The 23,123-nt window shown below is 46.9% G+C and overlaps 1 protein-coding gene across 1 annotated transcript in view; it reads left to right on the plus strand.

Annotated features, from left to right (window-relative positions):
• Positions 1-22,683, plus strand: part of AGBL5 (AGBL carboxypeptidase 5) — a 44,732-nt gene extending 22,049 nt beyond the window's left edge. The window contains exons 9-18 of the mRNA XM_066575043.1: positions 2,205-2,374; positions 2,536-2,671; positions 7,319-7,509; positions 8,879-9,060; positions 13,950-14,144; positions 14,525-14,652; positions 14,793-14,839; positions 15,412-15,461; positions 15,575-15,684; positions 22,639-22,683. Of these exons, the coding sequence (XP_066431140.1) occupies positions 2,205-2,374; positions 2,536-2,671; positions 7,319-7,509; positions 8,879-9,060; positions 13,950-14,144; positions 14,525-14,652; positions 14,793-14,839; positions 15,412-15,461; positions 15,575-15,684; positions 22,639-22,683 (1,254 nt within the window). The remainder of the gene's footprint in view (positions 1-2,204; positions 2,375-2,535; positions 2,672-7,318; positions 7,510-8,878; positions 9,061-13,949; positions 14,145-14,524; positions 14,653-14,792; positions 14,840-15,411; positions 15,462-15,574; positions 15,685-22,638) is intronic.
• The last annotated feature ends 440 nt before the right edge of the window (positions 22,684-23,123 follow it).

Raw genomic sequence — 23,123 nt, forward strand, 5'->3', positions numbered from 1 at the left:
GAATATAACTAGTATAATACTGCCCCTATGTACAAGAATATAACTACTATAATACTGCTCCCTATGTACAAGAATATAACTACTATAATACTGCCCCTATGTACAAGAATATAACTACTATAATACTGCCCCTATGTACAAGAATATAACTACTATAATACTGCCCCCTCTGTACAAGAATATAACTACTATAATACTGCCCCCTATGTACAGGAATATAACTACTATAATACTGCCCCCTATGTACAAGAATATAACTACTATAATACTGCCCCTATGTACAAGAATATAACTACTATAATACTGCCCCCTCTGTACAAGAATATAACTACTATAATACTGCCCCCTATGTACAGGAATATAACTACTATAATACTGCCCCTATGTACAAGAATATAACTAGTATAATACTGCCCCCTATGTACAAGAATATAACTAGTATAATACTGCCTCCTATGTACAAGAATATAACTACTATAATACTGCCTCCTATGTACAAGAATATAACTACTATAATACTGCCCCTATGTACAAGAATATAACTACTATAATACTGCCTCCTATTTACAAGAATATAACTGCTATAATACTGCCCCCTATGTACAAGAATATAACTACTATAATACTGCCTCCTATGTACAAGAATATAACTACTATAATACTGCCCCCTATGTACAAGAATATAACTACTATAATACTGCCCCCTATGTACAAGAATATAACTACTATAATACTGCCCCCTCTGTACAAGAATATAACTACTATAATACTGCTCCCTATGTACAAGAATATAACTACTATAATACTGCCCCTTATGTACAAGAATATAACTACTATAATACTGCCTCCTATGTACAAGAATATAACTACTATAATACTGCCTCCTATTTACAAGAATATAACTACTATAATACTGCTCCTATGTACAAGAATATAACTACTATAATACTGCCCCCTATGTACAAGAATATAACTACTATAATACTGCCTCCTATGTACAAGAATATAACTACTATAATACTGCCTCCTATGTACAAGAATATAACTGCTATAATACTGCCTCCTATGTACAAGAATATAACTACTATAATACTGCCTCCTATTTACAAGAATATAACTGCTATAATACTGCCTCCTATGTACAAGAATATAACTACTATAATACTGCCTCCTATGTACAAGAATATAACTACTATAATACTGCCTCCTATGTACAAGAATATAACTACTATAATACTGCCCCCTATGTACAAGAGTATAACTACTATAATACTGCTCCTATGTACAAGAATATAACTACTATAATACTGTCCCCTATGTACAAGAATATAACTACTATAATACTGCTCCCTATGTACAAGAATATAACTACTATAATACTGCCCCTATGTACAAGAATATAACTACTATAATACTGCCCCCTATGTACAAGAATATAACTACTATAATACTGCTCCTATGTACAAGAATATAACTACTATAATACTGCTCCCTATATACAAGAATATAACTACTATAATACTGCCTCCCATGTACAAGAATATAACTACTATAATACTGCTCCCTATGTACAAGAATATAACTCCTATTATACCGCCCCCTATGTACAAGAATATAACTCCTATTATACCGCCCCCTATGTACTAGAATATAACTACTATAATACTGCCCCCTATGTACAAGAATATAACTACTATAATACTGCCCCCTATGTACAAGAATATAACTACTATAATACTGCCCCCTATGTACAAGAATATAACTACTATAATACTGCTCCTATGTACAAGAATATAACTACTATAATACTGCTCCCTATATACAAGAATATAACTACTATAATACTGCCTCCCATGTACAAGAATATAACTACTATAATACTGCTCCCTATGTACAAGAATATAACTCCTATTATACCGCCCCCTATGTACAAGAATATAACTCCTATTATACCGCCCCCTATGTACTAGAATATAACTACTATAATACTGCCCCCTATGTACAAGAATATAACTACTATAATACTGCCCCCTATGTACAAGAATATAACTACTATAATACTGCCCCCTATGTACAGGAATATAACTACTATAATACTGCCCCTATGTACTAGAATATAACTACTATAATACTGCCCCCTATGTACAAGAATATAACTCCTATAATACCGCCCTCTTGTTACATTTCTGGTCTCTGTGCTGCAGGTGGAGAACCTGTTATATCCGAAGCTTATCTCCCTGAACTCTGCTCACTTCGATTTCATGGGCTGCAATTTCTCGGAAAAAAACATGTACGCAAAGGACAAGCGTGACGGTCAGTCCAAAGAGGGCAGCGGCCGTGTGGCCATTCACAAAGCCATGGGGATCATTCACAGGTAAGATGAAGACCGGCCCCCTGTGGTCATGTGACAGAGGGCTTCTCACCTGAATGCATTACTCATGTCTGCTCTGCAAACTATACAGGACGAACACAACCAATCGCCCTGCCAGTCCGGCGAGCTCATCAACTTTGTTTGTCATTGTGATTCTGTTTCAGCTACACGCTGGAGTGTAACTATAACACCGGCCGCTGTGTGAACACCATCCCTGGGGCGTGCCACGACAACGGGAGAGCCACCCCTCCGCCACCGCCTGCTTTCCCTCCAAAGTTCACCACTGACATATTTGAGCAGGTGATAAGCATTGCCCTTTTCACTAACTGTTGTCCTTGTGTCTACACTTGCTGATTGGCAGGGGCAATCTGGACCTGCCGTCTGACCAGCGGATTAGGGCGGTACTTTGTGAGATGGTAGGGTAGTTGTAAGAGACCGAGGTTGTCAGCAAACATTTGAGATGCCGCGTGTCACTGCTGCCCCCTGTCTGTACGGAATGTGCTCTGCTGTGCTGCACTGGGGGAAATGTAGTGCTGCATGTGACGTTAGCACTATATTGTGGGAGTTTGTGAGTGAGGGTACGCTCACAGGCGAGAGCACGATATCTGGCCCAGAAGCTCTGCTCGATACCCCACTTGGAGGGTACGCTCACATGCGAGAGCACGATATCTGGCCCAGAAGCTCTGCTCGATACCCCACTTGGCAATGTCTAATTTCCATGCCGATGCAAAGCTGTTATTATTTAAATATAGCACCTTGACACCTCTGGAGGTACAGCTACATCCTGCACATTCAGGGCATGTCTGGAGAGAGATCGTGGGGCGATCTCGCTCCATACATCCCTGCTCCCGGCTGTCTCTTACATCCACCTGTAACAGCTCTGATAAGCCGTGCGGCTGAGCGGAGCTATTAACCCTTGAAATGCCGCTGTCAATGAGTTCGCGGGTTGCCGTGCGGCTGTCATGGCAGTCGGGGGCCTTCTGAGAGGACCCAGAGCTGTCATAGCTGAATGCGGTACATTGTAATGCTATGGCATTACTTCATACTGCAGGAAGGATCAAAGCATCTCATGTCTTGTTCTCTCCTGAGGACTAAAAAACTAAGTAAAAAATAAGTTTTAAAAAGCTTTACTAATTATTATAAAAAAAGAAATAAAAGCGGCCAGAGTTGCGCCTTTTTTGGTCACCCGGTCTCCAAGAAAAAATGTAACAAAAAGCAATCAAAAAGTCGTATGTATTAAAAACTGGTCAACTACCGAACGTCCTGCACAGAATGAGCCCTCGCACAACTATGTCGCCGGAACAAAAAAAAAAAGGTGTGCCGGTCTGAAGGAGAGATGACACAGCGGCCATATTGTTTCATCTTCCTGGTGTGCCGGTCTGAAGGAGAGATGACACAGCGGCCATATTGTTTCATCTTCCTGGTGTGCCAGTCTGAAGCAGAGATGACACACCGGCCGTATTGTTTCATCTTCCTGGTGTGCCGGTCCGAAGCAGAGATGACACACCGGCGTATGGTTTCATCTTCCTGGTGTGCCGGTCCGAAGCAGAGATGACACAGCGGCCGTATTGTTTCATCTTTCTGGTGTGCCGGTCTAAAGCAGAGATGACACACCGGCGTATGGTTTCATCTTCCTGGTGTGCCGGTCTGAAGCAGAGATGACACAGCGGCCGTATTGTTTCATCTTCCTGGTGTGCCGGTCTGAAGCAGAGATGACACAGCGGCCGTATTGTTTCATCTTCCTGGTGTGCCGGTCTGAAGCAGAGATGACACAGCGGCCGTATTGTTTCATCTTCCTGGTGTGCCGGTCTGAAGCAAAGATGACACAGCGGCCGTATTGTTTCATCTTCCTGGTGTGCCGGTCTGAAGCAGAGATGACACACCGGCCGTATGGTTTCATCTTCCTGGTGTGCCGGTCTGAAGCAGAGATGACACACCGGCCGTATTGTTTCATCTTCCTGGTGTGCCGGTCTGAAGCAGAGATGACACAGCGGCCGTATTGTTTCATCTTCCTGGTGTGCCGGTCTGAAGGAGAGATGACACACCGGCCGTATTGTTTCATCTTCCTGGTGTGCCGGTCTGAAGCAGAGATGACACAGCGGCCGTATTGTTTCATCTTCCTGGTGTGCCGGTCTGAAGCAGAGATGACACAGCGGCCGTATTGTTTCATCTTCCTGGTGTGCCGGTCTGAAGCAGAGATGACACAGCGGCCGTATTGTTTCATCTTCCTGGTGTGCCGGTCTGAAGCAGAGATGACACACCGGCCGTATTGTTTCATCTTCCTGGTGTGCCGGTCTGAAGCAGAGATGACACACCGGCCGTATTGTTTCATCTTCCTGGTGTGCCGGTCTGAAGCAGAGATGACACATCGGCCGTATTGTTTCATCTTCCTGGTGTGCCGGTCTGAAGGAGAGATGACACACCGGCGTATGGTTTCATCTTCCTGGTGTGCCGGTCTGAAGGAGAGATGACACACCGGCCGTATCGTTTCATCTTCCTGGTGTGCCGGTCTGAAGCAGAGATGACACAGCGGCCGTATTGTTTCATCTTCCTGGTGTGCCGGTCTGAAGCAGAGATGACACAGCGGCCGTATTGTTTTCATCTTCCTGGTGTGCCGGTCTGAAGCAGAGATGACACACCGGCTGTATTGTTTCATCTTCCTGGTGTGCCGGTCTAAAGCAGAGATGACACAGCGGCCGTATTGTTTCATCTTCCTGGTGTGCCGGTCTGAAGGAGAGATGACACAGCGGCCGTATTGTTTCATCTTCCTGGTGTGCCGTTCTGAAGCAGAGATGACACAGCGGCCGTATTGTTTCATCTTCCTGGTGTGCCGTTCTGAAGCAGAGATGACACAGCGGCCGTATTGTTTCATCTTCCTGGTGTGCCGGTCTGAAGGAGAGATGACACACCGGCCGTATTGTTTCATCTTCCTGGTGTGCCGGTCTGAAGCAGAGATGACACACCGGCGTATGGTTTCATCTTCCTGGTGTGCCGGTCTGAAGGAGAGATGACACACCGGCCGTATCGTTTCATCTTCCTGGTGTGCCGGTCTGAAGCAGAGATGACACACCGGCATATGGTTTCATCTTCCTGGTGTGCCGGTCTGAAGGAGAGATGACACACCGGCCGTATCGTTTCATCTTCCTGGTGTGCCGGTCTGAAGCAGAGATGACACACCGGCCGTATTGTTTCATCTTCCTGGTGTGCCGGTCTGAAGCAGAGATGACACACCGGCGTATGGTTTCATCTTCCTGGTGTGCCGGTCTGAAGGAGAGATGACACACCGGCCGTATCGTTTCATCTTCCTGGTGTGCCGGTCTGAAGCAGAGATGACACAGCGGCCGTATTGTTTCATCTTCCTGGTGTGTCGGTCTGAAGCAGAGATGACACACCGGCATATGGTTTCATCTTCCTGGTGTGCCGGTCTGAAGGAGAGATGACACACCGGCCGTATCGTTTCATCTTCCTGGTGTGCCGGTCTGAAGCAGAGATGACACACCGGCCGTATTGTTTCATCTTCCTGGTGTGCCGGTCTGAAGCAGAGATGACACACCGGCGTATGGTTTCATCTTCCTGGTGTGCCGGTCTGAAGGAGAGATGACACACCGGCCGTATCGTTTCATCTTCCTGGTGTGCCGGTCTGAAGCAGAGATGACACACCGGCCGTATTGTTTCATCTTCCTGGTGTGTCGGTCTGAAGCAGAGATGACACAGCGGCCGTATCGTTTCATCTTCCTGGTGTGCCGGTCTGAAGCAGAGATGACACAGCGGCCGTATCGTTTCATCTTCCTGGTGTGCCGGTCTGAAGCAGAGATGACACAGCGGCCGTATTGTTTCATCTTCCTGGTGTGCCGGTCTGAAGCAGAGATGACACACCGGCCGTATTGTTTCATCTTCCTGGTGTGCCGGTCTGAAGCAGAGATGACACAGCGGCCATATTGTTTCATCTTCCTGGTGTGCCGGTCTGAAGCAGAGATGACACAGCGGCCGTATCATTTCATCTTCCTGGTGTGCCGGTCTGAAGCAGAGATGACACACCGGCCGTATTGTTTCATCTTCCTGGTGTGCCGGTCTGAAGCAGAGATGACACACCGGCCGTATTGTTTCATCTTCCTGGTGTTCCGGTCTGAAGGAGAGATGACACCAATGTAGAGATCACAAAACTGTCACATTTCTTGCCAGTGGACTGATTAACTATTTACTTCTCTGCTCATCTTGTCTGGTGGTGTTAAATGAAGTACATATAATATATATATAATGTCCCCTTCAGATCTGTTCCATTATGCCTGAGGAAGGATTCTCAGAGATCCGAAGGCTGGCCATAAGATCCTGTATATATCTACAAGATGACTTGGTTTCTCTGGCTGATGGCACTCATTTAGATGCACCTCGATGTCACGCCCCCCAAGTTGTCTTGTAGCTCCTGCCTTAATTCTCTGAGTTGGGCCGTTTTCGATGGGCGATAAAATTTCCACGATTTGCAATGCGAGCTTGTTTCACAATTCTGCGCCTTCCCTCAGTGATTTTCGGTGGTCTCATTCGCATTTACGATGTTTTCACTCTTGCGGTGGCATGTCTGTATCTATCTGCGTTTTGTGATTTTATTGTTTTTTTTATTTCCTCCCCCATATTTCCCCATGTCAGTGGTTTTTCTTCTGTTTATTGCAATGTGTTTTTATGATTATTAACTCCTATTGCCTCGTCGGCGGCGGCGATGCGTGATTTTTCACAAGAAAAAGCATTGCTGACGCTCAAAGGTTGCATGAACAACAATGTGATGTTAATATCTCGCTGTCCCGTGTGATTCTAGCCTCAGACTGTCTTTCACTTAGTGAGAGCCGCCGTTATTTATTAGCAGAGTGTTTCACGGTGTTCGTGAGCATCAACATAATGCCTGACCTGCCCTGGCATCTACTCTTCACCAGTCGCACTCTTTCCGTCCTCCAGGTTGGCAGAGCCATTGCTGTCGCGGCGCTGGATATTGAGGAGTGTAACCCATGGCCTCGACTCGTTATGTCTGAGTACAGCGGTCTCTCCAACCTACGGGCGTGGATGCTGAAACATGTTCGGAATACCAAAGCAGTCACTGGTGGAGGGTCGAGGAAAAAGGGCCCCAAGACTCCTACTAAGGCCAGCAGGTAGGTGTCCGTGTCAAACCACAAGAACCAATACAAAGGGGAACGTTGTGTTTGTGGTAGCCCTGTCCTGTCCCCCAGAAACACTGTTCAAGGGGGCGCCCCAAATCTAGATCCCCAGAATACTTCTTGAAGTAGTTTCCAGTCAGAAAACATTTTTGGGTCTCGTACTGAACCCCGGTGTTGCTGCACAGACAGTCTGCATTGAAAAGCTACAAGTTCTGTCATCCTCTGGGAGGTGTGGAACCAGCAATGTGGTACAAGGTAGTGCCAAGAAAGGAGCTGGCCTAGAAGCTGTCCCAACGCCAGCTCCTGGCAGTCACCTGCTAAGTTATGTGCTGTCACAAATGGGAGCGAGCCCTCTGTAATGTTTTGCCGTGTCAAGTGTGGCATCAACTTGGAGGAAACCCCCCTCTCCAACAATCTAGATGCCACAGCCAGCAGTGAGTGCAGCATCTAAGTGGTTAAACAGCTGGCACCCGCCATGTATGGAGCGAGCTTAGCTCCTGACCCTGCTCCGTACATCCCTGGTGACCTCATTGGTAGTTAACTCCTTTTTGGCATGTGTGACCACTCCCTACTACACTACAGAAAGCGGCGTGTCTTGAACCGTGAAATAGGGTGGACACGGGCTCCCCGTTCTCAGGGTCAGTGGGGGTCCCAGCGGTCGGACCCCCACGACTTATAAGTTTTTCACCCATCCAGTTGATGGGGGGAAAGCTGAAAAAATTTTTTTAAAAGTGTCCGATTTGTTGGAACACCCCTTTAACCCCGCAGCTGTTTAGGATGAGCTCAGTTAGTTCTGCAGGAAGGCTCTAGACTGCCATGGCAGCCGAAAGCACATCACAATCTTATTTTCAGAGGGCTGCCTGGGACCCCCTGAATACCACTTGGGGCATTTAAAGGACTAACAGCCAGGATCGGCACTCACCTTGATTGCTTCTGTTGTGGGCGGGTGTTAGCTGTCAGACAACCAGCACCCTCATTGTAAGGGGCGGGATTAGCTGCTGATTTCGTTTCCTACAGATCCAGCACCCCCATGGTGTAAATGTATGTTTTGGCATGTGGAGGGGTTAAAATTCAATCTTGGTACAACCCCTTAATGTATTGGTTCCCAGACACCATAATATGAAAACTAAAGCCGCTTTGTCTGCTGTTTGTGCCTATTGTTCCTTATGGTACTGTTACTCCTTGTGGAGAGCGCCGAGTAGGCGTAAGAACTTTTATAGGTCATGCAATGCTCCTCTGGGAAATTGGATATGCAAATGAGATGGTTGAATGCCTGTACCGCAGCACCTATTGGAAGTCCTCTTCCGTATTGTATTTTGTATTTCCGGCTCCTCCTGTGTTTTATATATATTCTTGCCTGCAGTATTGCTTCGTCCTCCTTCGCGGAGAATAATCTAAACCGAACGCGGAGCTTCAGTAACGGCACCAGCAGCAGCAGCAGTCAACAGAACTCGCCTCAAACCAGACCCTCTCCCAGCTTCACCTTCATCTGTGGCCAGAGCCCCCCGAAGGGAGGTGGTCACAGGCTCCTGGGTCCAGTGCGAGGTAAGCTGAGCTCTGAGCAGTGCTGGCATCCTGCCCTCACCTCGTTAGGGTACATCTGGCGTTGTTGGTCCAAGCAGAGGTGAAGATCTTGCTGTGGACTTCATTCAGTCATTCTGTGATACTCGGTGGTCGGAAGATTATCGGTTCCAGCTTTGTCTCCATCCTCTCTTTACATGTCTTATTGCTGACCGCTGTATGCAGGGTATGTGTTTACATCCAAGAATATATAGGCTGTGCTTGGATGCGTAGCGCCCCCACATCTCGGCCATGGAGAATGTACTGTATGTGTTACACATGTGACCAGCGGAGGGGGAGAGTCTTACGTGGCAGTCTGGCATCACCTCCTTGTAATCAGGACTCGGACATGGAACCTTTCACGTCCATGTTTATCATGGCGGGCCCGCACCGCCGCCGTCATCCTCCCACTCTCAGCTCTTTGCTTTTCCTGAGGTACTTGAATTAATTTTGTTTTTGGTGCTTGTCTTCTCTATGGTGAAGTGTCCTTATTTATACCTTCTCTGGGATTCCCACCCGTTATAGTTGTATACCCTATGCAGAATGTAGCAGTCCTAGTCATGGTGATACAGCTAGCCTACCAGAGTCAGCCGTCTAGTGTCTCGTCATACAGTCAATCCTCACAGCGGTTTCCCCAACAGCACTCGGTGTATGAAAGGATACAACAGGACGTCCAAGTCCATGTACAGCGTCACTAATACGAGTCAGAGCCTACAATACTTATCTCCAATATATATAACGGCCGTGACCGCATGTAAGGTGCAAATAACATTCTTATGGGTCTTCGTCAAGCTTTAGTGTCTTGTCATACATCTGTCGTCACGCTTGCATCCCATGTCAGTCTATACACTGTGCTGTTGGCTGCAGTAACACCTGACCCGAGGACAGAGGTAATGGGGTCGCAGCCGGTTCCTGTACCGTTGAGTGACTGTAATTCATTAGTAATGAGTGTAATGTTAGACCTGTTGTCGGTGTCGTGACATTGTCTGTATTTAACTGTCAATAATAAATGAGTTCAGGCTGATAATCCTCGCTGCCTCTGTGTCACCTCTATCAAAGCACCTCGTGTGTCATCGCCGTGTATGTGTACAAATGGGAGAGGGTATGACGACGTAGCAATGCCGCTGTAAGTGAATGTCCGACCTTATAATATGACCAAGAATATAAGCCAAACCAGTCTCTCCTCTGCAGAAGAAGATAATCATGTACAATTAGGCTGTTTGGGGTTTTTGCCCTTTTTCAGTGTGCAGTAGGCTGGCTGAGAGGCCTGCCATGGGTCGGCAGGGGTACAATTTCTCCTTGTGGAGACTGCAAAGGAGGCATGAGCCGACTGTCTCATTTGTATACCAAACTTCCCAATATCTTCAGTGTCGCCTATTAGAAGATCTGACATAAACTTACAGGGAAGCTGCCATCTAACAGGATAAGCCTGAGCTTTCATACATGTTACTGTGCCCAATGTATTTCGCCAAATTTCTGGGATAATAGCATGGGACTAAGAGATGTGAAGTAGAATGTACTGTATAGCTACTCTCCAAAATTAAAAGGGAGGAGTATAGAAAGATAAACTATTAAACTCTCCCTTTTCCTTCCACCCAGTAATAAATTTCCCATTCAGTGGGGTACTGTCCGTCCCCATCACGGTACCCCTTAGCTGACAGAAATGCATGTTCTAAAGAAAATGTCATTAGAGCATCATTGTGCTGCTTACTGTACATACTCAGAAAATAAAATGTTCTGCTTATTTTACAGATCTTATAAACCTTTTTAAAGAAAAAATAGTTTTTCTGTACTGTTGTATCAGGTGTTGTGGGATTTTATAGTGATGGCCTAAGGCTAAGGATGCACTCTGTAATCCCTCAACCACATTACATGGAGTACGACCCGCAAGCTGTTGCTTTTTGTGATAAAATACATAGAAAAAGCAAAGCGTTTTCTGAGGAAGTTCTAAAGGTAATGGCTAATGATAGTCCGTGTAATAGACCAAACCTCTCTGAAAACCTTGAGAAACCTGTGGCCACTGGTAACAATACTAGTATAAAGGTTTTCACAGGAACTGTCAAGTTTAGAACCCCCATTTTCATGTACCCTGTTAGGGAATTGTAAGTTAATAGAAAGGAGAGTCCTACTTTGAAGGTTCTTGTCCCTTTATGCCAGTTTGGAGAGCGATTTACAAAAACTTCTTTCCTTCCAGAGTACCTGTCCTGTCCTGCATTACAGAGGTAACTCATTGGTTTGCATGGATAGCGTAACCTGTCATTCCCTATCAGCAGCAGAAACTGTTATGGCACTCACCTGAGATTCTGTGGATGTACTTCCTGTTCCTGAACTGTCATTCCCTGAAGAGTCAGCGCGCACCGTGCAGTGTACTCATCTCAGTAGATGTGCATGGTCACTCCCATTGTTCTTAATGGGAGTGCACCTAAAGCCTGCATAGATGAGTCCACTGCTCTGTGTACCGATTTTCAAGGGTGACAGCATGGTAACGATGAGCCCCGTGAGTATTAAAAGCACATCCATTGACTCCTCGGGACATGACCTATGAGCGTGATAATTTAGTTTATGGTTCTCATAGGTGATGACAGGTTCCCTTTTAAAGGACACACCGTGTGTGGAGTTTTTGTTTTTTTTTAAATTCGTTTAAATGAAACTTTTAAAAAACTTTCTACATAATCTTTAATTTATTTTTTTTACTATTTGTAGAATCTGTGCAACTCCTGTTCATAGCAGGCAGTGCTACTGTTTATGTACTGCAGATGTCCAGTACACTGCTTCTGGTTGCTGTTGTCTCTCTACTCATCATCTTCCTCCTTATACAATTGCCCAGTGGTTAGCGATTGAATTAATGGGAGCGGAAGTTCTATAAAGAAGATCAAGATGAGGAAAGGGGAGGTGCAAAAGCATCCAAGTCTTCAGGGAGAGAAGATCATGCAGGCTATACTGTGTCAAAGTGTAGATCGGGAGGCGAATGGGCACAGCACCCTGCAAGGAGGGGCCGAATCACATAGTCTATACATCTATGCAGAGAAAGATGACTTAAAGTGGTTTCTGAGCCCAGGAGGACCCACTACAAAATAAGCCAGACTGGAGATTACTCTATTGGAAAGCCATAGTCCCTCTCAGAGAATGTCCTTTAGGGAAAACTGAGTGGAATTGGGTGTAGCTGTTAGGAAATGGCATTGACTCTAACGAAAACAAAACTCTTAGAGGAACAAATCTGGAGGGCCATGACTGAGGCACATTGCTGTATTGTGGCCGTTCAGTTGCCTCCGGCACTGTGACATCTTTGGTGAAATTGGAAGATGTACGAGGCCCGTTGAAGAAAAACATTCTGGCCAAAGTCATTAAGCTACACCTTAGTAGCAAGTCACAGGACCTCTAGCAAAGTGATGAGCAAAGCAATATTTACAAAACCTACCAAGAACGAGACGATAACCGTACGGCCACGGGCAACTCTCAGCCATTGCGCCAGGAAAATGACAGGCTGAATAAAACTTGGATGCAAATTGCAGACTATTCTGGTGTGTAGATCTTAACATCTAGTAATACAGGAAAATGGGACCGCTCACCAGCAACTAGTCCTGTGTGTGACGGACAGAATATTGGACTCTTACTGCTTGTGGAGTTTTTCAATTTAAGTGTGACTTCTAACTATATTTGTGACCATGGGGCAAAAGTCCATCCAGACCACTGGAGGTCGGCTCAGAATGTCGTCACAGATAATGGTAACCTCGGAGCAGTCCCGTAAACATCATAGAGGTGGCCTGATCTCTCAATGTGGGCTTTCACGGCATACCTGAGTTTTCAACAAGTTTTTTAAAATCCTCGAGGTTCTCCTCTCATTTGCTGCTGTTTGCACCCTGCTTCATGTGTGTTTCAGGTGGTCTTCCCCATTTTTCTGTTGCTCTGCTGTTTGCAATTCAGTTTCAGGGAGAGTCGTGTAGCAAGCCTAGCTTTCTGCCAGCAGTTCACTGCCTTGACTTCCTTGTCCGTCCTTCCCATGCTGCATTGCACGGTCTCTGATCCAATCAGCAGGAAGGCAGTATCTGAATACTCGCCCCTCTGCTTTCCCAGGACGAATAAGCATTTAGAGACATTGTGGCCAAATGGTTAGTAAACCTACTATAGTGTGTGTAATGTGTGCACATACATAGACTCGCAGCACAATACTGTAACTGCAGGGGAGGCCAAGACTGCGGAGATCCTTATCACAGTGTCTGCAGACCTGTCGGCTGAAGACAGCCTCTCCCACTGTTGCTATGGAAACATCCATGTGTCGTTATTTCTAAGGAAGCTTTGTACCTAATGACGGAAGGTGGATTGCAGAGAAGCTGGAAGAGAGACCCCTAGTGGCAGCCATGTCAAATGTGATTTATAGCAGTAAAGCCACAAAATGTTTAATGCAAGTATATTACAGAAATGATGACTCTCCAATGCTTAAAGGGGCAATAACTTTCCAGCCAACTTCTGCTCATCTGCTGGCTTGTTAAACTCCCAGGGCGGCTGCTATGGGGCTCAGCAGCTAGATCCACCACAACACGGGCATAAGGGGCAGTTAAGGGTGACTATGTCAGATGAAAGGGGGAATTGAATAGGGACCCATTGTAGGTTTTGCTATGGAACCCCATGGTTACTATGTTGCCATGTACACTACAGCCTCTGTGTCTTATCCCTACACTGTAATATCGCTGCGTGCACGGCCCCGCTGTATTATGGACAGGCTTTGTTGGGCCCCTCGGTTACTTGTCTTTCGGAGCAGTCATGAACACATCAGTGCTGCAGTAGCGGCTCGTCCCGCCCTTCATCACCCTGTTTTTTATTGATTTTTATTGTATTTTTTTTTATTTGATCAGTATGATGTTTGCTGTTGACAGAAACCAAAGCTCAGGAGAAGCGACGGCAGCACCACCAGTCACTACTCCGGGCCACCATCCACAGTCCACCGCGGACACATCAGATCCCCAGCACCCAGAGCCCTCACTTATCGGCACTCATAAGTCGGGGAAGCCCGCGCCCTACAGTCCATCAGAAGCCATCGTGTACCCTCCCAGTGTCACTCAGCATGTCAGGTCAGTGTCCAACTCCATATGTTCCTCCGTAAACCCTGCCTGGGAGGTGTAGCCATCTGCAGTAAAGCCTGCTCGTTTATGACTTCTGCTGGACACTTTGCTCCTGGCAGTTATAGCAGCGGCCCGGTTGTCTGTAGTCACCTGAGCTACCACCTTAAAAAAGACATATATGCCAGTTTAAAGACCATTAGTAAGGTCAATAAAAAGGTGTATTGTGATCACGAAGGGGTTAAAAACCCAAGAGAATTCTTGATTGATATTGGTCGGACATTGCATAGATGAAGGACTCCATAGACAGGATGGCTGGTCTGATGCCTCTGTGGACACTTCCCGTCATTCTTAAGATCGGTGGTGATGTCTTCTCTTAATTCTTTTACTAGGCAGTGGATTTAGCACCTTGACGTCAGCCAACAAGACCAAGACTCCAGCATCGGTGAAGAAGAGCCTTCGAGAGGGAGACTCCAGTAAACCACTGATTCGGGCAGGCGCCGAAATGCCCCCAATACAGGTAACTTTTCGGACCCTTCTTGATGATTGCTCCAGTCTGTACAGACAACCACGCGGTGCCAGCAAGTGCAGTAGAGGCGGCGTTGTTTCCTGGCGACATGTGTAACACTTTTTGTTTTTTGTTTGTTTCCTTTGTTTAAGAATTTGCAAAAAAGAAGCACCAGCCATAACCATGCAGAATTCTCCAGGTAACGTGTCCTCTCCAGCTCCACGCTGCCACCCACCCGTCGTTTATAGTTAGTCCTGGTCTCTGCACTATTGTCACTATAGGAAGTGTCCCCCTTAATGTCCCAAATAGTAATGGTGACCCCTGCCATAGTGGTCTTGGTAGCAATAGTACCGCAGTAGTAAGTGTTTCTGCCCTATCGGTCACCGGCCGGTCAGCAACCAGATGGACATTTCACTTACCCAGGCTGCAGCTCTGGCTGCTGCTGCTGCATCTGCGACCTGTTCCCTGGCATCTGCATGCAGGAACGCAGACGTCGTGTAAAATGTAATCACCAGCCAGGTGGTAACCCGTCGTCCCTATGAGGTCCTGCCACCTGATGGTAGGGCCCTTTGACTTATAACTGCACCTCTTATGTGGTGGTGGTTCACGTTGCTTCTTAACATGTTCCCTCACCTGTATTGCTATTCTCACCTCCAGGTCTCTGGAAAGTTTAGGTGTCCGTCCTAGTAGGATCCCAGTGCGGAGGGGCGCTCTCCTTCACTCCCAGAGCCTCCTTCATGTCACTAATGAGCGGGTCTCTCCTATTCTCAGTGTCTGGAAATACACCTCCGAGGAGGCGCTGAAGAACTGCACCCTCACAGGTGGGACCGCGTTGGGCTGGTGACATAACATTGTGGCCTGGTTTGTGTTCGCAGGTATTGCACTATCACTATGCAGATTTTTCCAAAATCTCGGTTTCTGTTACTATCTGCAGATTTGGCAGCGGTGACGTCCAGCCTGACTGTGTGCTCAGTGCCGATCATCAGATCCAAGGCCGAGGAACCCTTTTATATCTATGACCAAACCAAGGAGCTGAAGGAGCAGGTAACGTAGAAGAATCTAATAGTCTTTTCTAAGGAGCTCACATTTCCGTGGTCTCTCTGCTCAGGTAGATGACCCACTATCGTGTCTTGGTTGTGTTCATCACACTCCATTTGCATTTGGCTAGTGTATTCTGTGCTCCATCTTTGCTTTCTTTGTCTCGTCTTTGCCGCCCTCTGTCTCGTGTGTGTGTGTGTGTGTGTCTGTCTTTCTCTCGGCTCCTCTGTCTCGCGTCTCTCTCAGCTCGACTTTGCGTCCTCTGTCTCGTGTGCCTCGTTGCTCTCCATCTCTCCCGGCTAGTCTGTGCTGCCCTCTGTCCCAAAGACTCATAGACTGGTAGAGTTGAAAGGGTCCTCCAGGGTCATCTGGTCCGCCCCCCCTGCTCAGTGCAGGATCACTAAATTATCCCAGACAGATATTTGTCCAGCCTCTGATGACTTCTATTGAAGGAGAACTCCCCACCTCCCGCGGTAACCAGTTCCACTAATTGATCACCCTCATTGTCTAATATCTAATCTGTGTCTCCTCCCTTTCAGTTTCATCCCATTGCTTCCAGTCTTTCCTTGTGCAGATGAGAATAGGGCTGATCCCTCTGCACTGTGACAGCCCTTCAGATATTTGTAGACCGCTATTAAGTCTCCTCTCAGCCTTCTTTTTTGATCAGTTTCCCATCAATTCCCTCCTCCTGATCATTTATAACAATGTTGACCAACACTGTTCCTCGGACAGAGCCTTGTGGTGCCCCACTTGATACATTCTTCCACTTGGATGTGCAGCCATTTATGACCACTCTTTGAGTACCATCACTCAGCCAGTTCTGAATCCACCTAACAGTTACCTTGTCAATCGCATATCTCGTCCTTTTTGTCAATCAATATGGTATGAGATACTTTGTCAAATGCTTTACTAAAGTCAAGATATACTATATCCACCGCATTTCCCTGATCAACCCAGTCAGTGATACTGTCATAGAAGAAAATTAGATTAGTCTGACATGACTTGTTTGTTGCTAACCTATGCTGGCTCTGGTTAATTACTCCATTCTTACCCAAGTACTTGCATACATGCTGTTTAATAATTTGTTTAGAGATTTTTTCCAGTATAGAAGTCAGGCTCACAGGCCTGTAGTTTCCTGGATCCACCTTTTTCCCTTTTTTGAAGATAATGACAACATTTGCCCTTTTCCAATCTTCTGGGACTTCTCCTGTTCTCCAGGAATTTTCACAGATTATGGCGAGTGGTTCAGCAATTACCTCTGCTGCTTCCTTTAGTATCCTAGGATGTAATTCATCTGGACCTTGAGACTTGAATTCATGTAAGTTAGCTAAGTGTTCCCTCACCATCTCTCTGCTTACAGATAGCCTGCATTCTTTTATCCCCCTAATAGCACAGGGAAGATCAGTTGATGTTCCATCTACTTTCTAAGAGAAAACAGATACAAAATAGGAATTTAAAAGTTCAGCCTTCTCAACATCATTCTTAACCAATTCACCATTTTCATCTTGTAAGCATCCAATAACATCTTTGACTTTTCTTTTGCTTTTGACCCTCCAAATCCTTTTTTATTGCTTTTTGCCTCTGTTGCTAGCCTCAATTCATTATCAGCTTTATCTTTTCTGACACTTGCCCTACAGTTTCTGCAGACTGCATTATATTCTTCTTTAGATATTCCCCCTCTTTCCATTTGATAAACATATTTTTCTTCCTCTAATATGTGTGCAAGTTCTGTGTTCATCCATCCGGGTCTCTTTAAATGCTTCCCATTCTTCCTTCTTTTAGGGATTATTAATGATTGTGCTTTGAGAATCTCATTTCACAATATTTCCCAACCGTCTTGGACATTTCTGTCCTTAAGAACATCCAGCCATTTGTCTTTTTCTCTCTTTCTCTTTCTGCTCGTCCGTGCCGCCCTCTGTCTCGTGTGTCTGTCTCTCTCGCTCTGCTCATCTGTTCCGCCCTCTGTCTTGTGTGTCTGTCTCTTTCTCCTCGTCTATGCCGCCCTGTCTCGTGTGTGTGTGTGTGTGTCTCTCTCTCAGCCCGTCTGTGCCGCCCTCTGTCTCGTGTGTGTCTCTCTCGGCTCGTCTGTGCCGCCCTCTGTCTCATGTGTGTGTCTCTCTCTCAGCTCGTCTGTGCCGCCCTCTGTCTCTCTCTCTCTCAGCCCGTCTGTGCCGCCCTCTGTCTCGTGTGTCTCTCTCGGCTCGTCTGTGACGCCCTCTGTCTCGTGTGTCTCTCTCGGCTCGTCTGTGACGCCCTCTGTCTCGTGTGTCTCTCTCTGCTCGTCTGTGACGCCCTCTGTCTCGTGTGTCTCTCTCTGCTCGTCTGTGACGCCCTCTGTCTCGTGTGTCTCTCTCTGCTCGTCTGTGACGCCCTCTGTCTCGTGTGTCTCTCTTAGCCCGTCTGTGCCGCCCTCTGTCTCGTGTGTCTCTCTTAGCCCGTCTGTGCCGCCCTCTGTCTCGTGTGTCTCTCTTAGCCCGTCTATGCCGCCCTCTGTCTCGTGTGTCTCTCTTAGCCCGTCTGTGCCGCCCTCTGTCTCGTGTGTCTCTCTTAGCCCGTCTGTGCCGCCCTCTGTCTCGTGTGTCTCTCTTAGCCCGTCTGTGCCGCCCTCTGTCTCGTGTGTCTCTCTTAGCCCGTCTGTGCCGCCCTCTGTCTCGTGTGTCTCTCTTAGCCCGTCTGTGCCGCCCTGTCTCGTGTGTCTCTCTTAGCCCGTCTGTGCCGCCCTGTCTCGTGTGTCTCTCTTAGCCCGTCTGTGACGCCCTCTGTCTCGTGTGTCTCTCTTAGCCCGTCTGTGACGCCTTCTGTCTCGTGTGTCTCTCTTAGCCCGTCTGTGCCGCCCTCTGTCTCGTGTGTCTCTCTTAGCCCGTCTGTGCCGCCCTCTGTCTCGTGTGTCTCTCTTAGCCCGTCTGTGCCGCCCTCTGTCTCGTGTGTCTCTCTTAGCCCGTCTGTGACGCCCTCTGTCTCGTGTGTCTCTCTTAGCCCGTCTGTGACGCCCTCTGTCTCGTGTGTCTCTCTTAGCCCGTCTGTGCCGCCCTCTGTCTCGTGTGTCTCTCTTAGCCCGTCTGTGCCGCCCTCTGTCTCGTGTGTCTCTCTTAGCCCGTCTGTGCCGCCCTCTGTCTCGTGTGTCTCTCTTAGCCCGTCTGTGACGCCCTCTGTCTCGTGTGTCTCTCTTAGCCCGTCTGTGCCGCCCTCTGTCTCGTGTGTCTCTCTTAGCCCGTCTGTGCCGCCCTCTGTCTCGTGTGTCTCTCTTAGCCCGTCTATGCCGCCCTCTGTCTCGTGTGTCTCTCTTAGCCCATCTGTGCCGCCCTCTGTCTCGTGTGTGTCTCTCTTAGCCCGTCTGCGCCGCCCTCTGTCTCGTGTGTCTCTCTTAGCCCGTCTGTGCCGCCCTCTGTCTCGTGTGTGTCTCTCTTAGCCCGTCTGTGCCGCCCTCTGTCTCGTGTAAAATGGGATAGGTAGATAGCAACACAACCAAATAAATTATACAGGCATACTTGAGCCAAAGGTGCACGACCCAACAGAAGATCCGGACCCCAGGATGCAAAATAGAACTTTGTAGACAATCAGTGAATAGATCAGCACTCTCGGGTTTTTTCTTTATGGTAAAAAACTCCTTTATTCCTCAGCTTAAAAAGACTGCATTGCAACGCTTCGATCCTACGTGGATCTTTCTCAAGTGCTTAAAGAGCACATCTATATACAAGTGACATATACCAACATAACCAATTAGCAGGCGCAGTTATACAATTATGTCTGGGCAGGCACCTTATTGGTCCGCTGTGTTCCTGTGATTTGTGTCACGCATGCTAAGGTAAGCTCATGGAGTTATCTGTCTAGATTAGATCACTAATTAGAGTCCACTGTGCTGCACGATCCCGATCCAACTGCTGCTTAGATGGGGTGGGGCTATGTATGTATGTATTAGTCTGCTAATTGGTTATGTTGGTATATGTCTCTTGTGTGTGTATATACACTACCGTTCAAAAGTTTGGGGTCACCCAAACAATTTTGTGTTTTCCATGAAAAGTCACGCTTATTCACCACCATGCGTTGTGAAATGAATAGACAATAGAGCCAAGACATTGACAAGGTTAGAAATAATGATTTGTATCTGAAATAACATTGTTTTTACATCAAACTTTGCTTTCGTCAAAGAATCCTCCTTTTGCAGCAATTACAGCATTGCACACCTTTGACATTCTAGCTGTTAATTTGTTGAGGTAAGCTTGTGAAATTGCACCCCACGCTTCTAGAAGCATCTCCCACAAGTTGGATTGGTTGGATGGGCACTTCTGGCGTACCATACGGTCAAGCTGCTCCCACAACAGCTCAATGGGGTTCAGATCTGGTGACTGCGCTGGCCACTCCATTACCGATAGAATACCAGCTGCCTGCTTCTGCTGTAAATAGTTCTTGCACAATTTGGAGGTGTGTTTAGGGTCATTGTCCTGTTGTAGGATGAAATTGGTTCCAATCAAGCGCTGTCCACTGGGTATGGCATGGCGTTGCAAAATGGAGTGACAGCCTTCCTTATTCAGAATCCCTTTTACCCTGTACAAATCTCCCACCTTACCAGCACCAAAGCAACCCCAGACCATCACATTACCTCCACCATGCTTAACAGATGGCGTCAGGCATTCTTCCAGCATCTTTTCATTTGTTCTGCGTCTCACAAACGTTCTTCTTTGTGATCCAAGCACCTCAAACTTGGATTCATCCGTCCACAACCCTTTTTTCCAGTCTTCCTCTGTCCAATGTCTGTGTTCTTTTGCCCATCTTAATCTTTTTCTTTTATTGGCCAGTCTCAGATATGGCTTTTTCTTTGCCACTCTGCCCTGAAGCCCAAAATCCCGCAGCCGCCTCTTCACTGTAGATGTTGACACTGGTGTTTTGCGGGTACTATTTAATGAAGATGCCAGTTGGGTACCTGTGAGGCGTCTGTTTCTCAAACTAGAGACTCTAATGTGCTTATCTTCTTGCTTAGTTGTGCAACGCGGCCTCCCACTTCTTTTTCTACTCTGGTTAGAGCCTGTTTGTGCTGTCCTCTGAAGGGAGTAGTACACACCGTTGTAGGAAATCTTCAATTTCTTAGCAATTTCTCGCATGGAATAGCCTTCATTTCTAAGAACAAGAATAGACTGTCGAGTTTCAGATGAAAGTTCTCTTTTTCTGGCCATTTTGAGCGTTTAATTGACCCCACAAATGTGATGCTCCAGAAACTCAATCTGCTCACAGGAAGGTCAGTTTTGTAGCTTCTGTAACGAGCTAGACTGTTTTCAGATGTGTGAACATGATTGCACAAGGGTTTTCTAATCATCAATTAGCCTTCTGAGCCAATGAGCAAACACATTGTACCATTAGAACACTGGAGTGATAGTTGCTGGAAATGGGCCTCTATACACCTTTGTAGATATTGCACAAAAAACCAGACATTTGCAGCTAGAATAGTCATTTACCACATTAGCAATGTATAGAGTGCATTTGTTTAAAGTTAGGACTAGTTTAAAGTTATCTTCATTGAAAAGTACAGTGCTTTTCCTTCAAAAATAAGGACATTTCAATGTGACCCCAAACTTTTGAACGGTAGTGTGTGTGTGTGTATGTATGTATGTATGTATGTATGTATATATATATATATATATATATATATATATATATATATATATATATATATATATATATATATATATATATATATATAATATAAAATGTGCTCTTTAAAGCACTAAGTGCATGCTTGAGAAAGATCCACATAGAATCAAAACATTGCAGTGCCCTCTGTCTCGTGTGTCTCTCTCGCTCGGCTCGTCCGTGCTTCTCTCTCTCTCTCTCGTGTGTCTGTCTCTCTCTCTCTCTCGTGTGTCTGTCTCTCTCTCTCTCTCGTGTCTCTCTCTCTCTCTCGTGTCTCTCTCTCTCTCTCTCGTGTCTCTCTCTCTCTCTCGTGTCTCTCTCTCTCTCTCTCTCGTGTCTCTCTCTCTCTCTCTCTCTCGTGTCTCTCTCTCTCTCTCGTGTGTCTCTCTCTCTCGTGTGTCTGTCTCTCTCTCTCTCGTGTCTGTCTCTCTCTCTCTCGTGTCTGTCTCTCTCTCTCTCGTGTCTGTCTCTCTCTCTCGTGTGTCTGTCTCTCTCTCTCGTGTGTCTGTCTCTCTCTCTCGTGTGTCTGTCTCTCTCTCTCGTGTGTCTGTCTCTCTCTCTCGTGTGTCTGTCTCTCTCTCTCGTGTGTCTGTCTCTCTCTCTCGTGTGTCTGTCTCTCTCTCTCGTGTGTCTGTCTCTCTCTCTCGTGTGTCTGTCTCTCTCTCTCTCGTGTGTCTGTCTCTCTCTCTCTCGTGTGTCTGTCTCTCTCTCTCTCGTGTGTCTGTCTCTCTCTCTCTCGTGTGTCTGTGTCTCTCTCTCTCTCGTGTGTCTGTCTCTCTCTCTCTCTCTCGTGTGTCTGTCTCTCTCTCTCTCTCTCGTGTGTCTGTCTCTCTCTCTCTCTCTCGTGTGTCTGTCTCTCTCTCTCTCTCTCTCTCTCTCTCTCTCGTGTGTCTGTCTCTCTCTCTCTCTCGTGTGTCTGTCTCTCTCTCTCTCGTGTGTCTGTCTCTCTCTCTCCCCGTCTGTGCCGCCCTCTGTCTTGTGTGTCTGTCTCTTTCTTCTCATCCGTGCCGCCCTCTGTCTCGTGTCTCTCTCAGCCCGTCTGTGCCGCCCTCTGTCTCGTGTCTCTCTCTCTCTCAGCCGTCTGTGCCGCCCTCTGTCTTGTGTCTCTCTCTCTCTCAGCCCGTCTGTGCCGCCCTCTGACTCGTGTCTCTCTCTCTCTCTCTCTCTCAGCCCGTCTGTGCCGCCCTCTGTCTCTCTCTCTCTCAGCCCGTCTGTGCCGCCCTCTGTCTTGTGTCTCTCTCTCTCTCAGCCCGTCTGTGCCGCCCTCTGTCTCGTGTCTCCCTCTCAGCTCGTCCGTGGCCGTCGTATAATCGTAACCGTTTTTCTTTCTTGCAGAGTTTCCCGGCAGTCTCCCCCCTGTCCTTCTGTGCGGAGGGCTGAAGGTTCTCTGGTCTGCCGTGGAGCAGCTCTCTGTCCTGGTGCTATGTTCTGTGAGACTGGAGAATGGACCAAGATGTTTATACCGCCCCTCCCCCGTTTTATTCTGTGACTGTGCCGTCTGGTCCCGTACTCTTATTTGCACTAGTGTGTTCACGGTTTTGGCGCTGGCAGCGGTGCCTGGACCCTTTCTTCACGTTGTACCCCGGCCCCCCTCACACCGGACTCTTGGTTTGTACTATGTGACTTTTTCTACATTTTGGGGGTCGCTGTCCTTTTTGAAATTTTTAATTTTTCTTAAGAACTTTGATAACCAGAAGTTTGTATGTGATTTTAACTCTGCGGCTGTAAGAAGACCATCTCCGGTCTGCGCTGCTTCCTGTCCTGCCGCTGCTGGTGAAGTCGATTTAATAAAGATCTGTATTTATCTGCCATGTGATTTC

Source organism: Eleutherodactylus coqui, chromosome 1 (genome assembly GCF_035609145.1).
Source record: "Eleutherodactylus coqui strain aEleCoq1 chromosome 1, aEleCoq1.hap1, whole genome shotgun sequence".
Taxonomy (NCBI): Eukaryota; Metazoa; Chordata; class Amphibia; order Anura; family Eleutherodactylidae; genus Eleutherodactylus; species Eleutherodactylus coqui.